Source organism: Oncorhynchus clarkii, chromosome 18, assembly GCF_045791955.1.
Source record: "Oncorhynchus clarkii lewisi isolate Uvic-CL-2024 chromosome 18, UVic_Ocla_1.0, whole genome shotgun sequence".
NCBI lineage: Eukaryota > Metazoa > Chordata > Actinopteri > Salmoniformes > Salmonidae > Oncorhynchus > Oncorhynchus clarkii.
In genome coordinates, this window is record NC_092164.1 from 44832110 (window position 1) to 44854455 (window position 22346).

The 22346-nt window shown below is 41.9% G+C and overlaps 1 protein-coding gene across 2 annotated transcripts in view; it reads left to right on the forward strand.

The window, feature by feature from the left end:
* LOC139372662 (KH domain-containing, RNA-binding, signal transduction-associated protein 3-like) overlaps window positions 1–22346 on the forward strand; it is a 146373-nt gene that overhangs the window by 73804 nt on the left and 50223 nt on the right. For both annotated transcript variants that reach the window (XM_071112441.1, XM_071112443.1), the window contains exon 2: window positions 6268–6395. In XM_071112441.1, the coding sequence (XP_070968542.1) occupies window positions 6268–6395 (128 nt within the window). The remainder of the gene's footprint in view (window positions 1–6267; window positions 6396–22346) is intronic.

The following is a 22346-nucleotide window of genomic DNA, read 5'->3' on the forward strand; positions in this document are numbered from 1 at the left end:
TGAGCTGAGAAAACCCTGCATGGCAGAGGGGTCTGAGTGTTGAGCTGAGAAAACCCTGCATGGCGGGAGGGTCTGAGTGTTGAGCTGAGAAAACCCTGCATGGCAGAGGGGTCTGAGTGTTGAGCTGAGAAAACCCTGCATGGCGGGAGGGTCTGAGTGTTGAGCTGAGAAAACCCTGCATGGCAGAGGGGTCTGAGTGTTGAGCTGAGAAAACCCTGCATGGTAGGAGGGTCTGAGTGTTGAGCTGAGAAAACCCTGCATGGCGGGAGGGTCTGAGTGTTGAGCTGAGAAAACCCTGCATGCCAGAGGGGTCTGAGTGTTGAGCTGAGAAAACACTGCATGGCGGGAGGGTCTGAGTATTGAGCTGAGAAAACCCTGCATGGTAGGAGGGTCTGAGTATTGAGCTGAGACAGCCCTGAGTGTTGAGCTGCGCGTTTTCTCTAACTAGGTTCACAGCCCGATACCCTGAATCACACTGAATTGGTGGTCATATTAGGAATGAAGCAAAGGCAGTTTGTCAACAGCCTGCTTTCATGTAGCGATCATTTCTCTATCACTATACAGAGGTGGAGCTGTAGAGGTGGAGGAAGAGAAGGAGGCATTGATAATTCAAATGTAAATGCATTTTTGGGTGATTTCTGTCTGAGATTGATTTAATGAACAGAGGCGAGGAGCCTGTTGTGAGGAAACTGACCAGGGTTGTTCTAGGCCTGCACAGTTCATTAAGGCTTTGCTTCAGAGCATTACAGAATAATGACATGAAGTTCCTGTTTCGGCATTTCTATTCATTTGGTCCTTAATTTCACTTAAAAGCCAGAAATAAAACTCATTATCTCTTTTGCAGAAAGAAAACAATATACTGTAATTTTCAATAAAGAGGAAATCAAAAAACAAACGCATTTTAACTTTTTTTTAAATGTCAACTTAAAGTCCGTTTTTTTTTTTAGTTCTAAGAGTCCTGTTTGTCTGAAGGACAGAGAGAAATGAGTTAAATTCCCTCTGTGTTAATATGACATTCTTTTGACCACACAATGTCACCTGGAGGCTTCAGGTAATCACTTTAACCGACTGAAACTCTGAGTATGCTGCTTTTTCATCACAGTCTGTCAGTTGTCATAGAAATCTACAAAGAGTCACAAGCAGGGGGCAATTTGAGGGGAAAATAGCATCTACATCAAACACTGGGCTAACACAAGACTGTGTGACACATTGAAATGACAGAAGGTAGCCCTGGTATTGATCTGTAACCTGGTAAATCTAGCTACCCAAACCTACAGACCACTTATATTGTGTGTTTCTTACTCATGTTGTTTCTTTCTTAATATAATATACACATACTATAATGTTGTATCATGACTCTATTTTATATAGTCTGTTTGACTGGGAAGTTTTTCAGTATTAAGTTGAGACAGAAATATATAGGATGCATAGGCTACGGTGTGTGTTCACTGCAAAGATTGGGAAATCGATTAAGACACTACTACATAAAAGTAACAAAACAAATGATTATGTTTATTTAACTCTAAAGCACCCGTCTGTTCCAGCCAATTGAGTTAGAATGTGGAGTTAAGACAGTTTGACTTATTTTCCTTTATGTGGGAATTTGAAGAAGCCTTTTATGGTAATAATGTTTGGCTCATGCTATATCACAGAAACGTTGCATCAAATGTTTCTCTCTTTTTCTTTAATGTCTAAATTCTCAAAGCTCTGACATGCTTTACCATCACAAAAGTAGACTTGGACATTTTCTGCCTGAGGAAGTTTGTACAAAGACATAATGTCTTTCTTTTTGGGAGAAAAAAATATATAACAAAAACAACATGAAGACAGAGTAAGGAGCAGGACAGAACACATTTAGAAGAATAATGTCCAAGCATTTGTCGCCGAACTCATGGTGTGTGACCATTATTGCCCAGGACAACGTTGCCTCCTGTTTGGAAGAAATGTAATATCCTTAACCTTATGCATCTATCAACTAGTCTCAAGGAGTTTGGTGAAAATGGCACGTTATAGCCACAAATGCAACGTATGCATTCCCCACATAGTTTGCATGATCAATATTTAATGTGACCGCTATTAGACCTCTGATGCTTGATCTTCTTAATATCACATGGCAACATTTACCCTCTCTGCAATGTGACATTAGAGGATGTAGCAACCCCCCCCCCCCCATCTCAACTCCTCATTGCTCATAGTCTGATGTGAAAGTCAAGCATAATCTTGCAAATCTCTTCCAGTTTACGCATTTTAAATGGGGGGATGGATGTGGTCTAAATAAGTGCGCTGCTTTTCTGAAGTGATTCCATGTCTAATAGAGGACTAGACATCTGGGAACTGGGCCAGGCCCCCTACTGTGTAGATCCGAGCTGTCACCGAAGCACACTGAGGCCTTGTAAAGCTGTAAATACAATTTTAATGACATCTCTGTCCTCTTTGATGGAGGAATAACCACAGTCCCCATCAAACAAGACCTTTTTTCTTGGACTGAAGGATCCCGACAGGGCCAGTTGAAATGCATCTACCACTACAGTCACCACCGGTTCAGAGGAGAAGAGGGCACTCTTAGTGAACACTGTATTCTTGATACGTATTAACCAAACCACTGTGGAAATAGAACACCAAATTGCAGTTTAGGTTGTTTCAATAGAGGGGACAGCTGGGTATTATAGATGGGAAATATCCACACATTTAAGGCCCAGATGTTTTAAAATCCTTACAGCCATGAACATTGAGGGATTTCACTGACACATCAGAGAACTGTTGAAACCAATAAGGGGGTATTGACTCATCCACAGGATACTGAATATTGCCCTGAGGACAACCAGAGCATTGAGGAACAAAGACAGACTCTCTGTAAGGCCACATATTAATATTAATCTGGGCTCTCTTCAGAATGTGAGGAATCTGCTCCCTCCAGGGATGAGTTCAGGCTTAGAAGAGATTCCAGCTTACTGATACATCCGTTATCGTAGTCTTTCACTTCATTCTTGGAATCTAATGCTGTCAACTAGGGGCAGCATGTAGCCTAGTGGTTAGTGTTGGGCCAGTAACTGAAAGGTTGCTGGATCGAATCCCTGAGCTGACAAGGTAAAAATCCGTCGTTCTGCCCCAAATAAGAATTTGTTCCTAACTGACTTGCCGAGTTAAGTATAGGTTAAATTTAAAAACTCAGAGAAGAAAGACCTCAAGATGCAATGGAAATTATATCTAAAAAGTGAAATCTGGAGACAACTTGTTTTCAATTTTTTCACATCACTACCATGTATACGAAAGACCCACATATCACACAAGTTACACCCTGATATCTAATTTTTATTTTACCTTTATTTAACTAGGCAAGTCAATTAAAGAACAAATTCTTATTTTCAATGACGGCCTAGGAACAGTGGGTTAACTGCCTGTTCAAGGGCAGAACGACAGACCTTGTCAGCTCAGGGGTTTGAACTTGCAACCTTCCGGTAACTAGTCCAACGCTCTAACCACTAGGCTACCCTGCCACCCCGTATCATGTTAAGCCAGTAGGGCTGATGACAATAATTGGCCAGCCAAATGACCGTGGTCATTGTAATAACTATTTGAATAGCAAAAAAATATATATATTGTTTGTTTTTTATTATAATTGTTTTACGCACATTTTCTCCTTTCCTCTGCTTCTGACTGTGCTGAATAGACAGTAGCGGTACATGGTTATAAATCACTGGGGAAGCCAAGCCAGGGAAAAAAAAGCCATATTACAACCTATGTGTTGTGATGATTGCGTTGTTTTCGCTCTATAACCTGTTAGTTCATATGTCTTACCACGGTGATATAAAGGCTTAAGGCCGAGACAGTAAGAAGACACGGCGTGCAGAATACATTCAACCACGGTGTGTTTCATCACAAGACCAGAGAACAACATCTGTCTGGTGAAGTCCACAAAGCATATAGCATGTGATAAACAGGTACATGACCTACAGCATGGTCAAGCAAGTTATTCATGTTTCTGGCATTTTTCGGACTACTAAACAACTATTGATTTAGAACACCAGAGAGTTATTGAGAGAAAACAGGAGCTGCCTCCACTATTCCAGCACCGTTTCAACTTCAACTTTTCATCATCATCAAATCACCTCTGCTTAGTGCAACTAAAAGATACCAAAAACAATTTATTTCCAATCAACATAAGCTAAATATAATGTGGCTGTCCATGGTACTGATTTCTGTGTGTGTGTGAGTGTCTGTGTGTGCATATGTAGAAAAACATGTTGACTCACCCTACTTAGAAAACTGCCAATGCCATCCTCCTCTCTTTCATGTTGCCGAAATGGTCTATCACTCTTTCATACAGTGCACACTTTTAGTTTTTGTTGTCATAGGCTACCTTGATAAAATGCTTGCTGCTAGCCTAACTTCCTCTCATGGGCATTAGCCAGCTAGTTAGCCTTCTACATCTAGCTACATATTGAACTTCCATCCTCTCAAGCCAGAGGGACAATTTATGAATTTATGGTTGGGATCAGAATTGACATTAAAATCGTAGATGTAATCATTGAGCATTACGGATGTTTAAGTGAAGCTACAAGTCCAAATCCTTATCTCCACCCATGACTAATTTAGGAAATGGCACATTTGAGCTAGCTTGCTAGCCACTGGAGGACAACAACACAATGTTTTTTTCTGTCAATGACGTTTGGCTTTTGATGTGATATGACTGGAAAAGCTCATTGTTCTAGCTGTGTTAATGGTGTGAAGCCAAATCCAAACTGGCTTGCCTTGACACATTTTTGTTGGTGCGCAAGGACCATTCACAGTTGAGCTCACTCAGTTTAACTCAACGCTGATTGGCTATTATTATATCAATTATTTTATCAATGGAGGGCAGATGCTCACTAGCTTCCCTTGCATTCAATGCTATGGGCAGCAACAATATCATACTCCTTTTGACCAGACAGCCTCCGATAGCATCGCTCGGATGCTTTCTCCGGTGAGACATATTTAGCCTCTTCCAAATTCAAGAAACGTTATGAAACACAGAGAGACTAAAAATAATTTATTTTAGACTTTTTTTCTTGCTAAATTTTTGAGGGAAGGCTGGCTTCCTTTGGCATCCATGAATACACTCCACTGTGAATAGAATGGGCATCCCCATTCAGGTCAATGGTGGCATAATGAGTGGACTGGCGGCCATTGCGAGTGTCCCCATAGGAGCAAAGCAGGAAGTAAAATATGTGCTAAAATATGTGCTGTGATTTGTTGGTTCAACTCAACTGACATTACAAAAAATACATACCATTTAATGAGCCACATCAGTTAACATAATTTGAATTAACATTATACCTACATTACCATGGAAATGATTGCATCACAATACCAGGCAGCCATTGTGAGTGTACCAATTCGTTTACCAGTCAAATTACCAGGGTTAAAAGTTCCAAGCCTGTTCTATTCATCCTAGTGTTATGTGTGCTTCTGCTGCCTTGTGGTCATTCCCCCAATTTTTTAAAAATACAATAATATTGATGGTTATTTGATTTTAATGACGGTCTTCATCCATAACCGTTGGTTACACGGTTATACGGTAATTGTAATTGTAGCCCTAGTAGGTAGTATATGTCCATAGATAATGTGTGTGTTTCTGTTGAAGTCCTCCCTCCACTACCCCAGTTAAAGTGTCCACTGACCAATGCTAGCCTGCAGGCTTCGGTTCTGCCCTTGGTCCCCTCCCTACCTGGCCCTCCCCCCCCTACATTACCATGTTATTGGCTCCTGAACACAGATGTTATCCATCTCATTGATCCTTCAAGGTTACATCTTCAAATACATCAAAGGCTACCTTCTAAACAGGAGGAACCATCAAGCCCAATATTTTACATAACCTACAGACATACTTGCCTCCCTAATTATACATTTTCATGAGGTAAAACATGAAAGCTATTCAAATGTCTGGGAAAGTCAAATTTAATCTACCTACTATTATATTGCAAAATATTACAAACCAGACAGAGAGCTTCTTCCAATGGGCACGATGAATGACTATGATATGATTACAACCATATCCAGGTAAATTACAGCATTGCCAAAAGAGCCTATTTCACAGTTGACTGAGAAAGCAAAAAGGTGTGAGTCTGAGCGACAACAAACCAAACTGGCACCCGTAAATGATATTATTTCAGTTCGGCAAACTCCTGTGAGAAAATGGACAAACATCTTTTGATCCTTTGATCACTTTTTTGTCTTAATCATTTATAGTCATTGATTCTTATCTTGCTTTTATCTTTCTCCCTGTAGAAATTGAAAAATTACAAAAAGATGAAGGAAAAGAAGAAAAAGAAGAGGAGAAGTTCATCGATGTCGTCATCAACAAGAACATGAAGCTGGGCCAGAAAGTGTTAATACCCGTCAGACAGTTTCCCAAAGTAAGTACTGCTGGATTTGGCTACATATTTTCAGATCAAACTGTGCAACTGCAAACAAAGAATGGTTTCTATTCAGTTAGCCTCTGTGATGCGTTTTCTTCTCCAAACATCTATTTTTTAGTGCAAATCACCTTTCATTTTAGAGAACCCCTCCCATTCTTCTGTTAGATGACGTCCCGTCAGCTCGATGACCTTGGTCAATGACGTGTGTTCACATCTCCATGTGCTTGTCACTCTTTCCATATGCTTTCTGTTTGATCCTGAGACAGTGACTCACTACGGATGCATGTTTGAGGATGCTATTTCCTGCAGAGATGTCTAGGTTTAAATTGTTCTTGGTCTTTTCATTTCTGGCTAATTGCTTTTGACACCTTGCATGTTTTCTTTGAAAAGACAAACTGGGGGGAAAAAATATGCATGTCTATTGAGGACAAAGCAGATATACAGTGGGGAAAAAAGTATTTAGTCAGCCACCAATTGTGCAAGTTCTCCCACTTAAAAAGATGAGAGAGGCCTGTAATTTTCATCATAGGTACATGAATTTATTTTATTTAATGAATTTATTTGCAAATTATGTTGGAAAATAAGTATTTGGTCACCTACAAACAAGCAAGATTTCTGGCTCTCACAGACCTGTAACTTCTTCTTTAAGAGGCTCCTCTGTCCTCCACTCGTTACCTGTATTAATGGCACCTGTTTGAATTTGTTATCAGTATAAAAGACACCTGTCCACAACCTCAAACAGTCACACTCCAAACTCCACTATGGCCAAGACCAAAGAGCTGTCAAAGGACACCAGAAACAAAATTGTAGACCTGCACCAGGCTGGGAAGACTGAATCTGCAATAGGTAAGCAGCTTGGTTTGAAGAAAGCAACTGTGGAAGCAATTATTAGGAAGTGGAAGACATACGAGACCACTGATAATCTCCCTCGATCTGGGGCTCCACGCAAGATCTCACCCCGTGGGGTCAAAATGATCACAAGAACGGTGAGCAAAAATCCCAAAACCATTCACCTAGTGAATGAACGGCAGAGAGCTGGGACCAAAGTAACAAAGCCTACCATCAGTAACACACTACGCCGCCAGGGACTCAAATCCTGCAGTGCCAGACGTGTCCCCCTGCTTAAGCCAGTACATGTCCAGGCCTGTCTGAAGTTTGCTAGAGAGCATTTGGATGATCCAGAAGAAGATTGGGAGAATGTCATATGGTCAGATGAAACCAAAATATAACTTTTTGGTAAAAACTCAACTCGTCGTGTTTGGAGGACAAAGAATGCTGAGTTGCATCCAAAGAACACCATACCTACTGTGAAGCATGGGGGTGGATGGGGGTGGAAACATCATGCTTTGGGGCTGTTTTTCTGCAAAGGGACAAGGACGACTGATCCGTGTACAGGAAAGAATGAATGGGGCCATGTATCGTGAGATTTTGAGTGAAAACCTCCTTCCATCAGCAAGGGCATTGAAGATTAAATGTGTCTGGGTCTTTCAGCATGACAATGATCCCAAACACACTGCCCAGGCAACAAAGGAGTGGCTTTGTAAGAAGCATTTCAAGGTCCTGGAGTGGCCTAGCCAGTCTCCAGATCTCAACCCCATAGAAAATATTTGGAGGGAGTTGAAAGCCCGTGTTGCCCAGCAACAGCCCCAAAACATCACTGCTCTAGAGGAGATCTGCTTGGAGGAATGAGTCAAAATACCAGCAACAGTGTGTGAAAACCTTGTGAAGACTTACAGAAAACGTTTGACCTCTGTCATTGCCAACAAATGGTATATAACAAAGTATTGAGAAACCTTTGTTATTGACCAAATACTTATTTTCCACCATAATTTGCACATAAATTCATTAAAAATGTTTTTTCTGGAATTCTTTTTCTCATTTTGTCTGTCATAGTTGAAGTGTACCTATGATGAAAATTACTGGCCTCTCTCGTCTTTTTAAGTGGGAGAACTTGCACAATTGGTGGCTGACTAAATACTTTTTTGCCCCACTGTATAACAATAGGCAATACAGAGTGAAAGGAAAGAGAGAAGGAGAGAAAGAGAGAGAGAGAGAGCACCTGCGCTTTCCTTTTTTTCTCTCGCTCCAGCAAATAGAAACAGAGCATCTCACAGAGCCTCACACCTCTCAGAGTAACCTCCATGTGAAGATGAAACAGCCCATGCTGTTTGAGTGAGAATGCTATGCTCCTCTAGCCATGTGATGAGAGCCCCTCAGCCCTCCGCTCTGAGACAAAGCTCCCAGCATAAGTATCAGCCTTTAATGGCGCCACACGGCAGCTACATGACAGCCGGCTCCCACAGGGACCATAGCAGGGAGGCTAGTAGGGTGGCGGAGAGGCTAGCGTAAACATGAGATGCCTCACTCAGGTGCTGATGATGTCTTCACTCAGGCTTTCACCTCAGTCCTCTCTGAGAGTGGCTGTAGATGAATGACCTGGCTTTCAGAGGACAGAAAGCTGCAGAAGGTTCAACAATCTGTGTTGACACACTATTCCCTATTTAGTGCACTACTTTTGTTGGTGCAAGATCTACGTCTTCTAGATAACCTGGTGAGAGCTACATTTTGTCCCTTTCTAAAACAATTACAATGACATGTGTAATAAAGGGAGATGTAATGTCATCCATAAAAACGTCTATGTCACATAGGAGTGCAGCTAAACACATTTGCTTGGACAGCTTTGATAAGTGGGGCCGCTAATACGCTGTTTAGAGCCTCAACAAGCCACCGAAGGAAGAAATATTACATTTGTTCAATCTGACAGGTAGTAATGGACTAGAGTGATCGCCCTGACTCCAATGGGTTTTCTCCCTGAAGAACAGGCATCACCTTTTGGTTTTCGCCACTGAAGTGGCTCGCTGCGTTTTACCAAAAGCGACCGTTTAGACTCATGTTCAGAGGGCTTAAATCCATCTTCGAAAACACAGCTTTTCTATCAATAGTATGAAACCAGCAAGGACACCATAGGGAAGTTTCCAGATGTTAGGTTTTCTAGGAACAATTTAATTATACTTTAGCTATGAAATTAAAGACCTAACACTCTTAAATTGGGCCGCTGGTTAATAACTAGGTTAACCTGGATTATCATATTCACACAGCAGCACAGTTCATTGTCAGCCTAGCAGGTAATCCTGCAATGATGGAGAATGGGTTATGCATGTACAATGGTTCCTCACTTAAAAGTTTTGAGATTATGCCGTGACTGTTCATGGTAGATGCTGGCAAATTTTGGTACATTGCGTCATTCTGTCATCGCACCACACTATCACAAGGGGGAGTTAGAACTGTGGCACAAATTGACTATCTTTTCATAAATTAATGGAGGTTTGAATGTTTCAGTCCAAGAGTCTCTCTTCTCTGGGGCTAGAGTCCTGCATCAGGCAAAAATAATGTTAGCAAGAAGTCTAAATTGCGTCATTCTGTCATCACACCACACTATCACAAGGGGGAGTTAGAACTGTGGCACAAATTGACTATCTTTTCATAATTGAATGGAGGTTTGAATGTTTCAGTCCAAGAGTCTCTCTTCTCTGGGGCTAGAGTCCTGCATCAGGCAAAAATAATGCTAGCAAGAAGTCTAAATTGCGTCATTCTGTCATCGCACCACACTATCACAAGGGGGAGTTAGAACTGTGGCACAAATTGACTATCTTTTCATAAATGAATGGAGGTTTGAATGTTTCAGTCCAAGAGTCTCTCTTCTCTGGGGCAAAAATAATGCTAGCAAGAAGTCCCGGAGTTGAGAGAGAACTTGGGTAAATACAATTGCGCCTAACACTTGACATGTGGAATGACAATGTTTGAAAAATAGGCGCAGTGGGCATTTGGTTTCTTTCCCTTGAAAAACAGAAAATAAATATTCTAAATAACAAACTGGCTGTATATACCACAGCGTGAAAGAGTGATATCCCCTCCAAAGTATATATAGTGCATTCAGAAAGTTTTCAGACCCCTTGACTTTTCCCATGTTTTGTCACGTTACAGCCTGGTTCTAAAGCCTTATTGATAAAATATATATATATAAAATCCTCATCAATCTACACACAATACCCCATAATGATCAATTGAAAACAGTTTTTATATAAAAATAAAAATAACAAGTCCGGGCTCTGTCTGGGCCACTCAAGGACATTCAAAGACTGTCCTGAAGCCACTCCTGTGTTGTCTTGGCTGTGTGCTTAGGGTCGTTGTCCTGTTGGAAGGTTAACCTTCACCCCAGTTTGATGTCCTGAGAGCAGGTTTTCATGAAGGATCTCTCTGTACTTTGCTCTGTTCATATTTCCCTCAATCCTGACTAGTCTCCCAGTCTCTGCCGCTGAAAAACACCCGCACAGCATAAAACCTGCCACCATTATGCTTCGCCATAGGGATGGTGCCAGGTTTCCTCCAGACATGATGCTTGGAATTCAGGCCAAAGAGTTCAATCTTGGTTTAATCAGACCAGAGCATCTTGTTTTCTTGGTCTGAGAGTCCTTTAGGGGCTTTTTGGCAAACTCCAAGTGGGCTGTCGTGCCTTTTACTGAGGAGTGGCTTCTGTCTGGCACTCTACCATAAAGGCCTGATTAGTGGCCTTTATGGCCATTATTATTCAAGATGGCGTAGCAGTCAGACGAATTTGTCCTTCGTCTTGTCGTGTCACATGTATATATATTTTTCTTCGCATATCTTTTTATATTTTTCTAAACCCTTACTTCAAAATACTCTCCTGCAACCTGCCTCACCCAATGTGGTGTGGACCTGCTTTTTCTCTAACATATTTTTCTTTGCATCTTACAGGAATCTCTCCAACATAAACTAGCCAGCTAACTAGCCAGCTAACGGTCATCAACTAACCTCTAGCTCGGAAAGCTCTCGCCAGTTTGTACAACGCGATTCAACCAGAGCATACCGGAAATATTTTTCTCTCCATATCCACGGATTCCTATCGCAAGCTCTGAACCTTCTGACCTTCGCAGCTAACGTCCCCTGAATGCTAGCTGTCTAGAGAACAACGGACTGTTGGCTTACGAGGCCCATCGAATACATTCCGAAGCCACTAGCTAGCAGTCAGCTATCCTTTGCTAACGGTCATCAGCTACCTTTATCTCGGACAACTCTCGCCAGTCTGTACAGCGTGACTCAAACCAGAGCTAGTCAGACTTATTCTTCTCGATATCTCCGGATTCCTACCGCAAGCTCTGAACCTATTTTTTAACAATTTTATTATGATATTTTTTATTATTTTTTTCCACCTGTAATTATGGCAGCTAACGACTCCTGAACGCAAAGCCGCTAATCTGCGGCCTGCTAGCTATCTAAAGCACATTGGACTGCTGGCTTAAGAGGCCCTTCGGACATATTTCTTCGGCCACTATGCATATTTTGCCAATTGGCCTGGTTTACCACACAGAGCCCCGCTGATCCGTACGCTGATGTAACTGCACGAGGGGGCCACAACAGACTTCCCTCCATCGCGTCATCCCTCTAAGGCCTTTCTGTTAGCCTGCTAGCCCCGTGCCGCTAGCTGCCTGAAGCCATGCACTGGACTTGTATGATCACCTGGCTACGCATGCCTTTCTCTAACGTCACCACGCCGTGTCGATTGCTGTTCTGGTTTGTAACTATTGTTTTATTTCACTGTAGAGCCTCTAGCACTGCTCAACACGCCTCGGCTAACAATTTAGATCCACCCCCCACACACGCAGTAACATCACCTGGTTGAAATGCTATTTCTAGAGACAATATAGAGACAATATCTCTTTCATTATCACTATATGCACAGGTTTACCCCCACTGTATTCACATCCTACTATACCTTTGTCTGTACATTATGCCTTGAATATATTCTACCGTGCCCATAAATCTGCTCCTTTTACTCTCTGTTCTGAACGTACTAGGCGTCCAGTTTTGTTAGCCTTTAGCCATACCCTTATCCTACTCCTCCTCTGTTCCTCTGGTGATGTAGAGGTTAATCCAGGCCCTGCAGTGTCTACCTCCACTCCCATCCCCCAGGCTCTCTCATTTGTTGACTTCTGCAACCGTAAAAGCCTGAGACTTCTGAAACCGTAAAAGCCTTGGTTTCATGCATGTTAACATTAGAAGCCTCCTCCCTAAGTTAGTTTTATTCACTGCCCTAGCACACTCCACCAATCCGGATGTCCTAGCCATGTCTGAATCCTGGCTTAGGAAGACCACCAAAAACCTTGAAATTTCCATTCCTAACTATAACATTTTCCGCCAAGATAGAACTGCCAAGGTGTTGCAAATTACTGCAAAGATAACCTGCAGAGTTCTGTCTTACTATCCAGGTCTGTACCCAAACAATTTGAGCTTCTACTTCTAAAAATGAACCTTTACAGAAACAAGTCTCTCACCGTTGCCGCTTGCTATAGACCACCCTCTGCCCCCAGCTGTACCCTCGACACCATATGTGATTTGATTGCCCCATATCTATCTTCTGAGCTCGTGCTGCTAGGTGACCTAAACTGGGACATGTTTAACACCCCGGCCATCCTACAATCTAAGCTTGATGCCCTCAATCTCACACAACTTATCAATGAACCTACCAGATATAACCACAAATCCGTAAACACGGGCACCCTCATAGATATCATCCTAACTAACTCACCCTCCAAATACACCTCTGCTGCTTTCAACCAAGATCTCAGCGATCACTGCCTCATTGCCTGCATCCGTAATGGGTCTGCAAGCAAACGACCACCCCTCATCACTGTCAAACGCTCCCTAAAACACTTCTGCGAGCAGGCCTTTCTAATCGACCTGGCCGGGGTATCCTGGAACGACATTGACCTCATCCCGACAGTAGAGGATGCCTGGTTATTCTTTAAAAGTGCCTTCCTCACCATCTTAAATAGGCATACCCCATTCAAAAAATGTAGAACCAGGAATTGATATAGCCCTTGGTTCACTCCAGACCTGTCTGCCCTTGAGGAAAGCTAAGGCTAGCTTTTTTCAAGCAAAAATGTTCAACCTGCAGTACAAACTCAAAAAAGTTCTGGGACACTGTAAAATCCATGGAGAATAAGAGCACCTCATCCCAGCTACCCACTGCTCTGAGGCTAGGAAACACTGTTACAACCGACAAATCCACTATAATTGAGAATTTCAATAAGCATTTCTCTACGGCTGGCCATGCTTTCCACCTGGCTACCCCTACCCCAACTGCCCGGCACCCACCACAGAAACCTGCCCAAGCCCTCACCATTTCTCCTTCACCCATATCCAGATAGCTGATGTTCTGAAAGAGCTGCAAAATCTGGACCCCTACAAATCAGCTGGGCTAGACAATCTGGATCCTCTCTTTCTTAAATGATCTGCCGAAATTATTGCAACCCCTATTACTAGCCTGTTCAACCTCTCTTTCGTATCGTCTGAGATTCCCAAAGATTAGAAAGCTGCCACGGTCATCCCCCTCTTCAAAGGTGGAGACACTCTAGACCCAAACTGCTACAGACCTATATATATCCTACCCTGCATCTCTAATATCTTCGAAAGCCAAGTTAACAAACAGATTACTGACCATTTTGAATCACAACGTACCTTCTCCGCTATGCAATCTGGTTTCCGAGCTGGTCATGGGTGCACCTCAGCCACGCTCAAGGTCCTAAGCGATATCATAACCGCCATCGATAAGAGACATTACTGTGCAGCTGTATTCATTGACCTGGCCAAGGCTTTCGACTCTGTCAATCACCACATTCTTATTGGCAGACTCAACAGCCTTGGTTTCTCAAATGATTTTCTCGCCTGGTTCACCAACTACTTCTCTGATAGAGCAAATCGGAGGGCCTGTTGTCCGGACCTCTTGCAGTCTCTATGGGGGTGCCACAGGGTTCAATTCTCGGGCCGACTCTCTTCTCTGTATACATCAATGATGTCGCTCTTGCTGCTGGTGATTCTCTAATCCACCTCTACGCAGATGACACCATTCTGTATACTTCTGGTCCTTCTTTGGGCACTGTGTTAACTAACCTCCAGACGAGCTTCAATGCCATACAACTCTCCTTCCGTGGCCTCCAACTGCTCTTAAACGCAAATCAAACTAAATGCATGCTATTCAAATGATCATTGCTCGCACCTACCCGCCCATCCAGCATCACTACTCTGGATGGCTCTGACTTAGAATACGTGGATAACTACAAATACCTAGGTGTCTGGCTAGACTGTAAACTCTCCTTCCAGACTCATTAAGCATCTCCAATCAAAAATTAAATCTAGAATCGGCTTCCTCTTTCGCAACAAAGCTTCCTTCACTCATGCTGCCAAACATACCCTCGTAAAACTGACCATCCTACCGATCTTTGACTTCGGCGATGTCATCTATAAAATAGCCTCCAACACTCTACTCAGCAAACTGGATGTAGTCTATCACAGTGCCATCTGTTTTGTTACCAAAGCCCCATATACTACCCACCACTGCGACCTGTACGCTCTCGTTGGCTGGCCCTCGCTTCATACTCGTCGCCAAACCCACTGGCTACAGGTTATCTACAAGTGTCTGCTAGGTAAAGCCCCGCCCTATCTCAGCTCGCTGGTCACCATAGCAGCACCCACTCGTAGCACAAGCTCCAGCAGGTATATCTCACTGGTCACACCCAAAGCCAATTCCTCCTTTGGTCGCCTTTCCTTCCAGTTCTCTGCTGCCACTGACTGGAACAAACTGCAAAAATCACTGAAGCTGGAGATTCCCATCTCCCTCACTAGCTTTAAGAACCAGCTGTCAGAGCAGCTCACAGATCACTGCACCTGTTCATAGCCCATCTGTATACAGCCCATCTGTCTACCTCATTCCCATACTGTATTTATTTATTGTACTCCTTTTGCACCACAGTATCTCTACTTGCACATCCATCTTTTTCAAATCTACCATTGCAGTGTTTAATAGTTGTCATATTGTAATTACTTCGCCACCATGGCATATTTATTGCCTTAACTCCCTTATTTGACCTTATTTGCACTCACTGTCTATAGACTTTGTTTTCTTTTTTTTCTACTGTATTATTGACTGTATGTTTTGTTTATTCCATGTGTAACTCTGTGTTGTTGTATATGTCGAATTCCTACGCTTTATCTTGGCCAGGTCGCAGTTGCAAATGAGAACTTGTTCTCAACTATCTTACCTGGTTAAATAAAGGTGAAATAAAACTAAATAAAAAGTGGAGTGCTGCAGAGTTGGTTGTCCTTCTGGAAGGTTCTCCCATCTCCACAGAGGAACTATTGAGCTCTGTCAGAGTGACCATCGGGTTCTTTGTCAACTCTCTGACCAAGGCCCATACCTGATTGCTTAGTTTGGACAGGCGGCCAGCTCTAGGAAGAGCCTTGGTTGTTCCAAACTTTTTCCATTTATGAATGATGTAGGCCACTGTGTTCTTGGGGACCTTCAATGCTGCATACATTGTTTGCTTCCCTTCCCCAGACCTGTGCCCCGACACAATCCTTTCTCTGAGCTCTCGACCTCATGGTTTGGTTTTTGGTCTGACATTCACTGTGAACTGTGGGTCCTTATATAGACAGGTGTGTTCCTTTCCCAAAATGTTCTCCAATCAAATCATGTCCAAGCAATCAAGTTTTAGGAACATCTCAAGGACGATCAATGGAAACAGGATGCACCTGAGCTCAATTTCGAGTCTCATAGCAAAGTGTCTGAATACTTATGTAAATAAGGTTTTTCTATTTTTGTTATTTTTAGCAAAAATGTTTTTGCTTTTTCATTATGGGGTATTGTGTTTTGGTGAGATTGGTGAGGATGTTTTATTTTATTTTATACATTTTGGAATATGCCATTAACGTAAGAAAATGTGGAATAAGTCAAGGGGTCTGAATACTTTCCTAGGGCACCTTAAAGGGAATTTCTGGAACTGAATGAAAGAGATTCCAGCGAGGTAGGGAGGGGAAAGAGATTGCACATATTTTCAAGACCTGAGCTACTTCATTTGTATATGAAATGTACTAGTTTATTTAGGCAATTTAATATATTAGTTTAGGCTTGACCTAATTAGTAGGCTATTTTGCAGAATTAAGCTAAATTTGTCAGCTGAGTGACTCATTTGTGGCTTTGGATCAAAATAAATAAGTACCAACATTCTTTCTCAGAGTCTTTAATAAAGACATGTTTTGACCAAGTTAATCTGCTCATGTTGCGTGTGTTCAATTACTTGTGACATTGTGGTTACAATGAAGGATGTAAACAAAATAAATCAAATAAATCCTATTTGTAATGAATCATCAGATGCGTGTAACCTAATGGACAAAAAAAGTCTCATGCAACCACAAAATGTTGGATAAAGCAGTTTCACAAATCCGGCTGTTTTTAAACTTTGCTATGCTGTATTCATTAGAACGCACTCTCTGGTATTACTTTTCACTGTTCCAAACTGGCAGATAAATAATATTGTAATCTAACAGCACCTGTTTGTCATGCAACAGTATCTCTTGCCCTTTTGACAAATGATTTTACATGACGCCTAATTCACATGATATGCCTAAAATACTGATATCCACTAGGATAATAAAAAATTAAAATTTTCCTTTTGATTATTTAATCTACCTACATCATGTTATTTCAAGTTATCCCTTAGGTGCACGTGCAAAGTTATCTGGAGTTGTTGAACGGGAGAGACAAAATGTATTGCAATTGAATTTGAATTGACTGAATGATGAGGATGAAGAAGATAGTGATTGAGTTTCGAAACAATAGTGTAAGATAGCATCAATATAACTAATAATCTGGTGGCATTGGTAGAGAGTCAGGCGGAGAATGGAGTGAAAGTGCACTGTACTTGTAAGTAGACAATAATGCTGTTGACCAGGTGGAAGTGTTTTAGCAGCCTTTCTAATTAATTTGATTTTTACAAGGCATGCCACTTCATCCATGTCTTTGCATAGCCCACCACAAGCACCACATCTGCACCGCAAGCACCACATCTGCACCCCAAGCACCACATCTAACCACATCCATAACAAATTACTGTGGGAATAAATATCACTGAATGACACAACTATTGGAATAATGTAGGCTAATGCATTTGCAGCCAACAAATTGTTGCTTACTGAAACACCCAAAGTCATCCAATTGTTATAATAGGATTTAAAGCAATAGCCTACCCACGTGTGGTCAACTATTTCAGCACCCTTTCACGCTGCTCTGAGACAAGCATGGGGACTGGTCTTGATAAATCAATACTCTGTTTGTGTATTGGTTAGCCTACAATTAGGGTGTGGAAATGTTAGGATTATTTTGCTCTTCACTCGGAGTCACTTAGGCCTACTCCCAACCGGTCACGTTGTACAGCGCATTATTTTCCAGAAACTATGAGGCCAACATAGGCTACTGTGAAATGCATTTTTGTTTTTCTTGGTCTAAAAACACCATCAAATTAATCAGTTTAATCCATCAAAATTTCTAGCAGTATAAACAGCACAACAAATACAATAATAATTCTGACTGACTGGCTGGATTCGGTCTTATGTAGCAACATTTTAAAATATTTTTTTTTATATTGGATAAAAGTTGAGAAATGGGACAGTATGGGAAAGTAATTCTGCTTTGAAAGTTGATGAACTTGTAACCTCACTTTTGGGAAAATGGCCTTTGAATGTTTTGGTACATACTGAAAAGCTCTTCTTTTTCTACACCCGTTCAGGCATCGTTCACACCCTCTTAAGCTTTAGCCCCACCCATCTCTGTAAGGGTTGATCCGAGCATTCTGTCCTAACAACAGGAGTCAAGCACCCAAGCTAACTGGCTAACGTTGGCTAGCTACTTCCAGACACAAATGAGAGAACAGCTCACTCTGACATTTTACTCACCTTAGCATGCTGGTTAGGCTGTTTTATGTTATCCAGACCATTGGTGATTGCAACTGTGCTGTTAGCAACAATTTACGCTTTTTTTGCCAGTGTTTACAGACACCGGCCATATTCAATGGGTGTTGAGCGTTCGTACATTTGTCAGTTATTCTGCGCTCTGGCACACTCAGATGAGAGTGTTCTTAAATTGGAGTAGATAGCCAGAGCGAATTTACCAGCTACGTCTATCAACAGCTGTCGTGTTGCAGTGACATCATGAACATTCTATTGAAATGGATACTTGCAGAGTGGAGTATTTTGTTAAGACAGTGAACCATAATCCCAAATCATGATGTTGAATCTGCAGGTAGCTAACCAACCAGGTTCAATGTTAGCTAGCTAATATTAGGCTATAACTAGCAAAGCAAATGGCTCTGAGATACATATAATATTACTACACAGATCATACACGTAACGTTAGCTAGCGAGACAGCTAATGTTATCTACAAGTTACGAGCTTACACCACGGGACTTAGAGGTACCCAGCGTCACAGCTTCATTGCTCCAGACCACCACAAGGGAGAGTTAGAGCACTCATTATGCATTTGGGTCCCAAGGTTTTTATTTGACCAATCATATTGAGTGGTTCCAATGACGAATTTTGACACGAGCCACCCTTGCCTTGTGGCGTTCTTCAACAAAGATGGTTGACAAAACATTACGGTGGAACCAGATGTAAGTTGTTATAACATCATAACGAGCCAAGCAAAACATGTACAATTGAGAGGAATATGTTAGTTAATGCAGAGACAAACATTTTTGCATATTTTTTCGTCATGAAGTTAGTTTACAAAAATCGCTATTTAGAAAGTTATCTGACTAGCTAACATTAGCCAGCTAGCTAGTGTTAGGAGAATTAATTTGGAATTCATGTTGTTTAATGTTTTAGGGACTCCTGAGAAAACCAGCAAACCAGGATGTCGTCTTGTGAAACAGTGGATATAAAGAATCTAGCTAGCCCTAGCATTTACTGCAATTTGAATGTACAATTGTGTAATCTTGCCTTGCAATGCAGCTGAAGTAACATAGCTAGCTAACTATTTAGTTGCTTAATGTGTAGCGGAGGATAAAAATAACTGTATGCCTATGGATGTGTAGCTAGCTATGGTATGTAGCCGATCTGTGTATGGACCCTAAAACGTTAGGTTCTGAACTAATGTTCATACCAATCTATTAACCTGAGCTATCACAGTAGTTGTATCAACTTCAAGTCTGAATGGCATTAATGAAGCCTATGGATTGTGTTGAATATAATAACTTTATTGTGCCAAGAATGCAAGTCCTATATACATGTACTGTAGTTATTACCACGCATGAGAACTCCACATTGTAGCCTGTACATTGAATATATTCACTGATCATGTACTCTTCCTTGGCAAATAAAGGTGCGGTTCAGGTATGAATCTCTGAGACGTTTCTCTTTTTTTCAGTCATATCAAACTATTTGAACAAGGCTGTGTCTGCCTTTGTATTAAAATTATACACTTAAACAGGGTTTACCACTTCTGCTCCTGGGACATCAATGATTACACATTGTAACTATGCAATAGAGTAGAAACATGATTGATTTGTAATTCATATATACAGACCAAAAAAAATATGCATATCGATCTCCCTTCACCTGCATTAATCTGAGGACACAGGATAGTATTTCTATGAGATACTTAATTTCGCCCAGTGGAGAATGTTAAACGCTTTATTGAAAGAAGTTCATTATCCAGGTGTTATGAATACACAAATGCATTATAATTATGATAATTGTAATATTATAAATACAAGTTCAATATGTACTTCAATGCACATATGGAGTTGTGCAATATAAAACAAGGAAGAAAGACGAGGTGGGGAGAGAGGTGTAGAAGACAGAAAGATAAAGAGGTGAGGTGGCGATGAAGGGACTGGCTTCCTCTCTCACATCAAAACATACATGCAGACTAGTGACAAATGGATAGAGAGAGAGAGCATGATTAAGCCTTGTTTCCCAGCTTCCATGTACAACAAGATAGGCAGTGATGGAGAAAAATAACACAGAACAGTTTAATTACCTCTGGTTGTCACTTTTGCCAGCAATAAAGCTTCCACGGCCTGTTCCTCAGACAGTGAACATCTGGCAATATCTACATTTTCGACCCCTTGGTCAGCTCGCTCTCTGAAAGTAAAGAAAACAGCTTATTTTTTTTATAGATATGAAAACAATAACTGAGATATGACCGTTAAATCTCAAGCAGCAGATGTCATTTTTATGATACGCCAATACAGCCCAGTGCTGCTTACCTGAGATGCCATCTTCAATACAGCCCAGTGCTGCTTACCTGAGATGCCATCTTCAATACAGCCCAGTGCTGCTTACCTGAGATGCCATCTTCAATACAGCCCAGTGCTGCTTACCTGAGATGCCATCTTCAATACAGCCCAGTGCTGCTTACCTGAGATGCCATCTTCAATACAGCCCAGTGCTGCTTACCTGAGATGCCATCTTCAATACAGCCCAGTGCTGCTTACCTGAGATGCCATCTTCAATACAGCCCAGTGCTGCTTACCTGAGATGCCATCTTCAATACAGCCCAGTGCTGCTTACCTGAGATGCCATCTTCAATACAGCCCAGTGCTGCTTACCTGAGATGCCATCTTCAATACAGCCCAGTGCTGCTTACCTGAGATGCCATCTTCAATACAGCCCAGTGCTGCTTACCTGAGATGCCATCTTCAATACAGCCCAGTGCTGCTTACCTGAGATGCCATCTTCAATACAGCCCAGTGCTGCTTACCTGAGATGCCATCTTCAATACAGCCCAGTGCTGCTTACCTGAGATACCATCTTCAATACAGCCCAGTGCTGCCTACCTGAGATGCCATCTTCAATACAGCCCAGTGCTGCTTACCTGAGATGCCATCTTCAATACAGCCCAGTGCTGCTTACCTGAGATGCCATCTTCAATACAGCCCAGTGCTGCTTACCTGAGATGCCATCTTCAATACAGCCCAGTGCTGCTTACCTGAGATGCCATCTTCAATACAGCCCAGTGCTGCTTACCTGAGATGCCATCTTCAATACAGCCCAGTGCTGCTTACCTGAGATGCCATCTTCAATACAGCCCAGTGCTGCTTACCTGAGATGCCATCTTCAATACAGCCCAGTGCTGCTTACCTGAGAGGCAATCTTCAATACAGCCCAGTGCTGCTTACCTGAGAGGCAATCTTCAATACAGCCCAGTGCTGCTTACCTGAGAGGCAATCTTCAATACAGCCCAGTGCTGCTTACCTGAGATGCCATCTTCAATACAGCCCAGTGCTGCTTACCTGAGATGCCATCTTCAATACAGCCCAGTGCTGCTTACCTGAGAGGCAATCTTCAATACAGCCCAGTGCTGCTTACCTGAGAGGCAATCTTCGTAGGTGTCCACTTTGACTTCCTTTGTGTTGGAAAAAAGTTGCTTTCAGAACAATTATTTTTGATTGAATATAAAAAAGGTCTTGCTCTCGACAAAAAGACACAAATGTACCAAATCAAATCAAAGTGTATTTGTCACGTGCGCCGAATACAACAGGTGTACAACCTTACAGTGAAATGCATATAACAATTTGCCGGTGAATAACGACTCCTTCAGACAAACGTGCTACCATATCCTGCCAGCACGCCCACAAGCGAGCCACTTAGAGCAGAATGATGACGCGTGGAAGAGGGAAAGGAATGAGATTGGAACAGCAATTTGTTGCAAGTTTGGGAGGAGAGCTAATAGCTGAACAACAGCCTATTCAAACTACTAAAGAATAGTCTAAAAGCAGAGCTAGGTGTGAAAACCCCCACTCCTATCGCAGACCAGATTTGCCCTAACGACCAAGGGGTAGCTTGCTACTCAATGTAATAAAGTAATGACTTTTCAAATAAGTTACCAAATAAGTTACACGTTATTTTGGCTGACAATTTGTTAGCTACGCTGTCCTTACGAACCACATAGCACATCATTACAGCAGTATGGACAGGTATGTTAGCTAGCTATCTAACGCTAGTAGTTATACATCAAACTTGCCAGTATATTAACTATAGGCTGTCTAACTACCCAATGTGTATTGACTTGATTATTCTCGTCATTCTTAGCT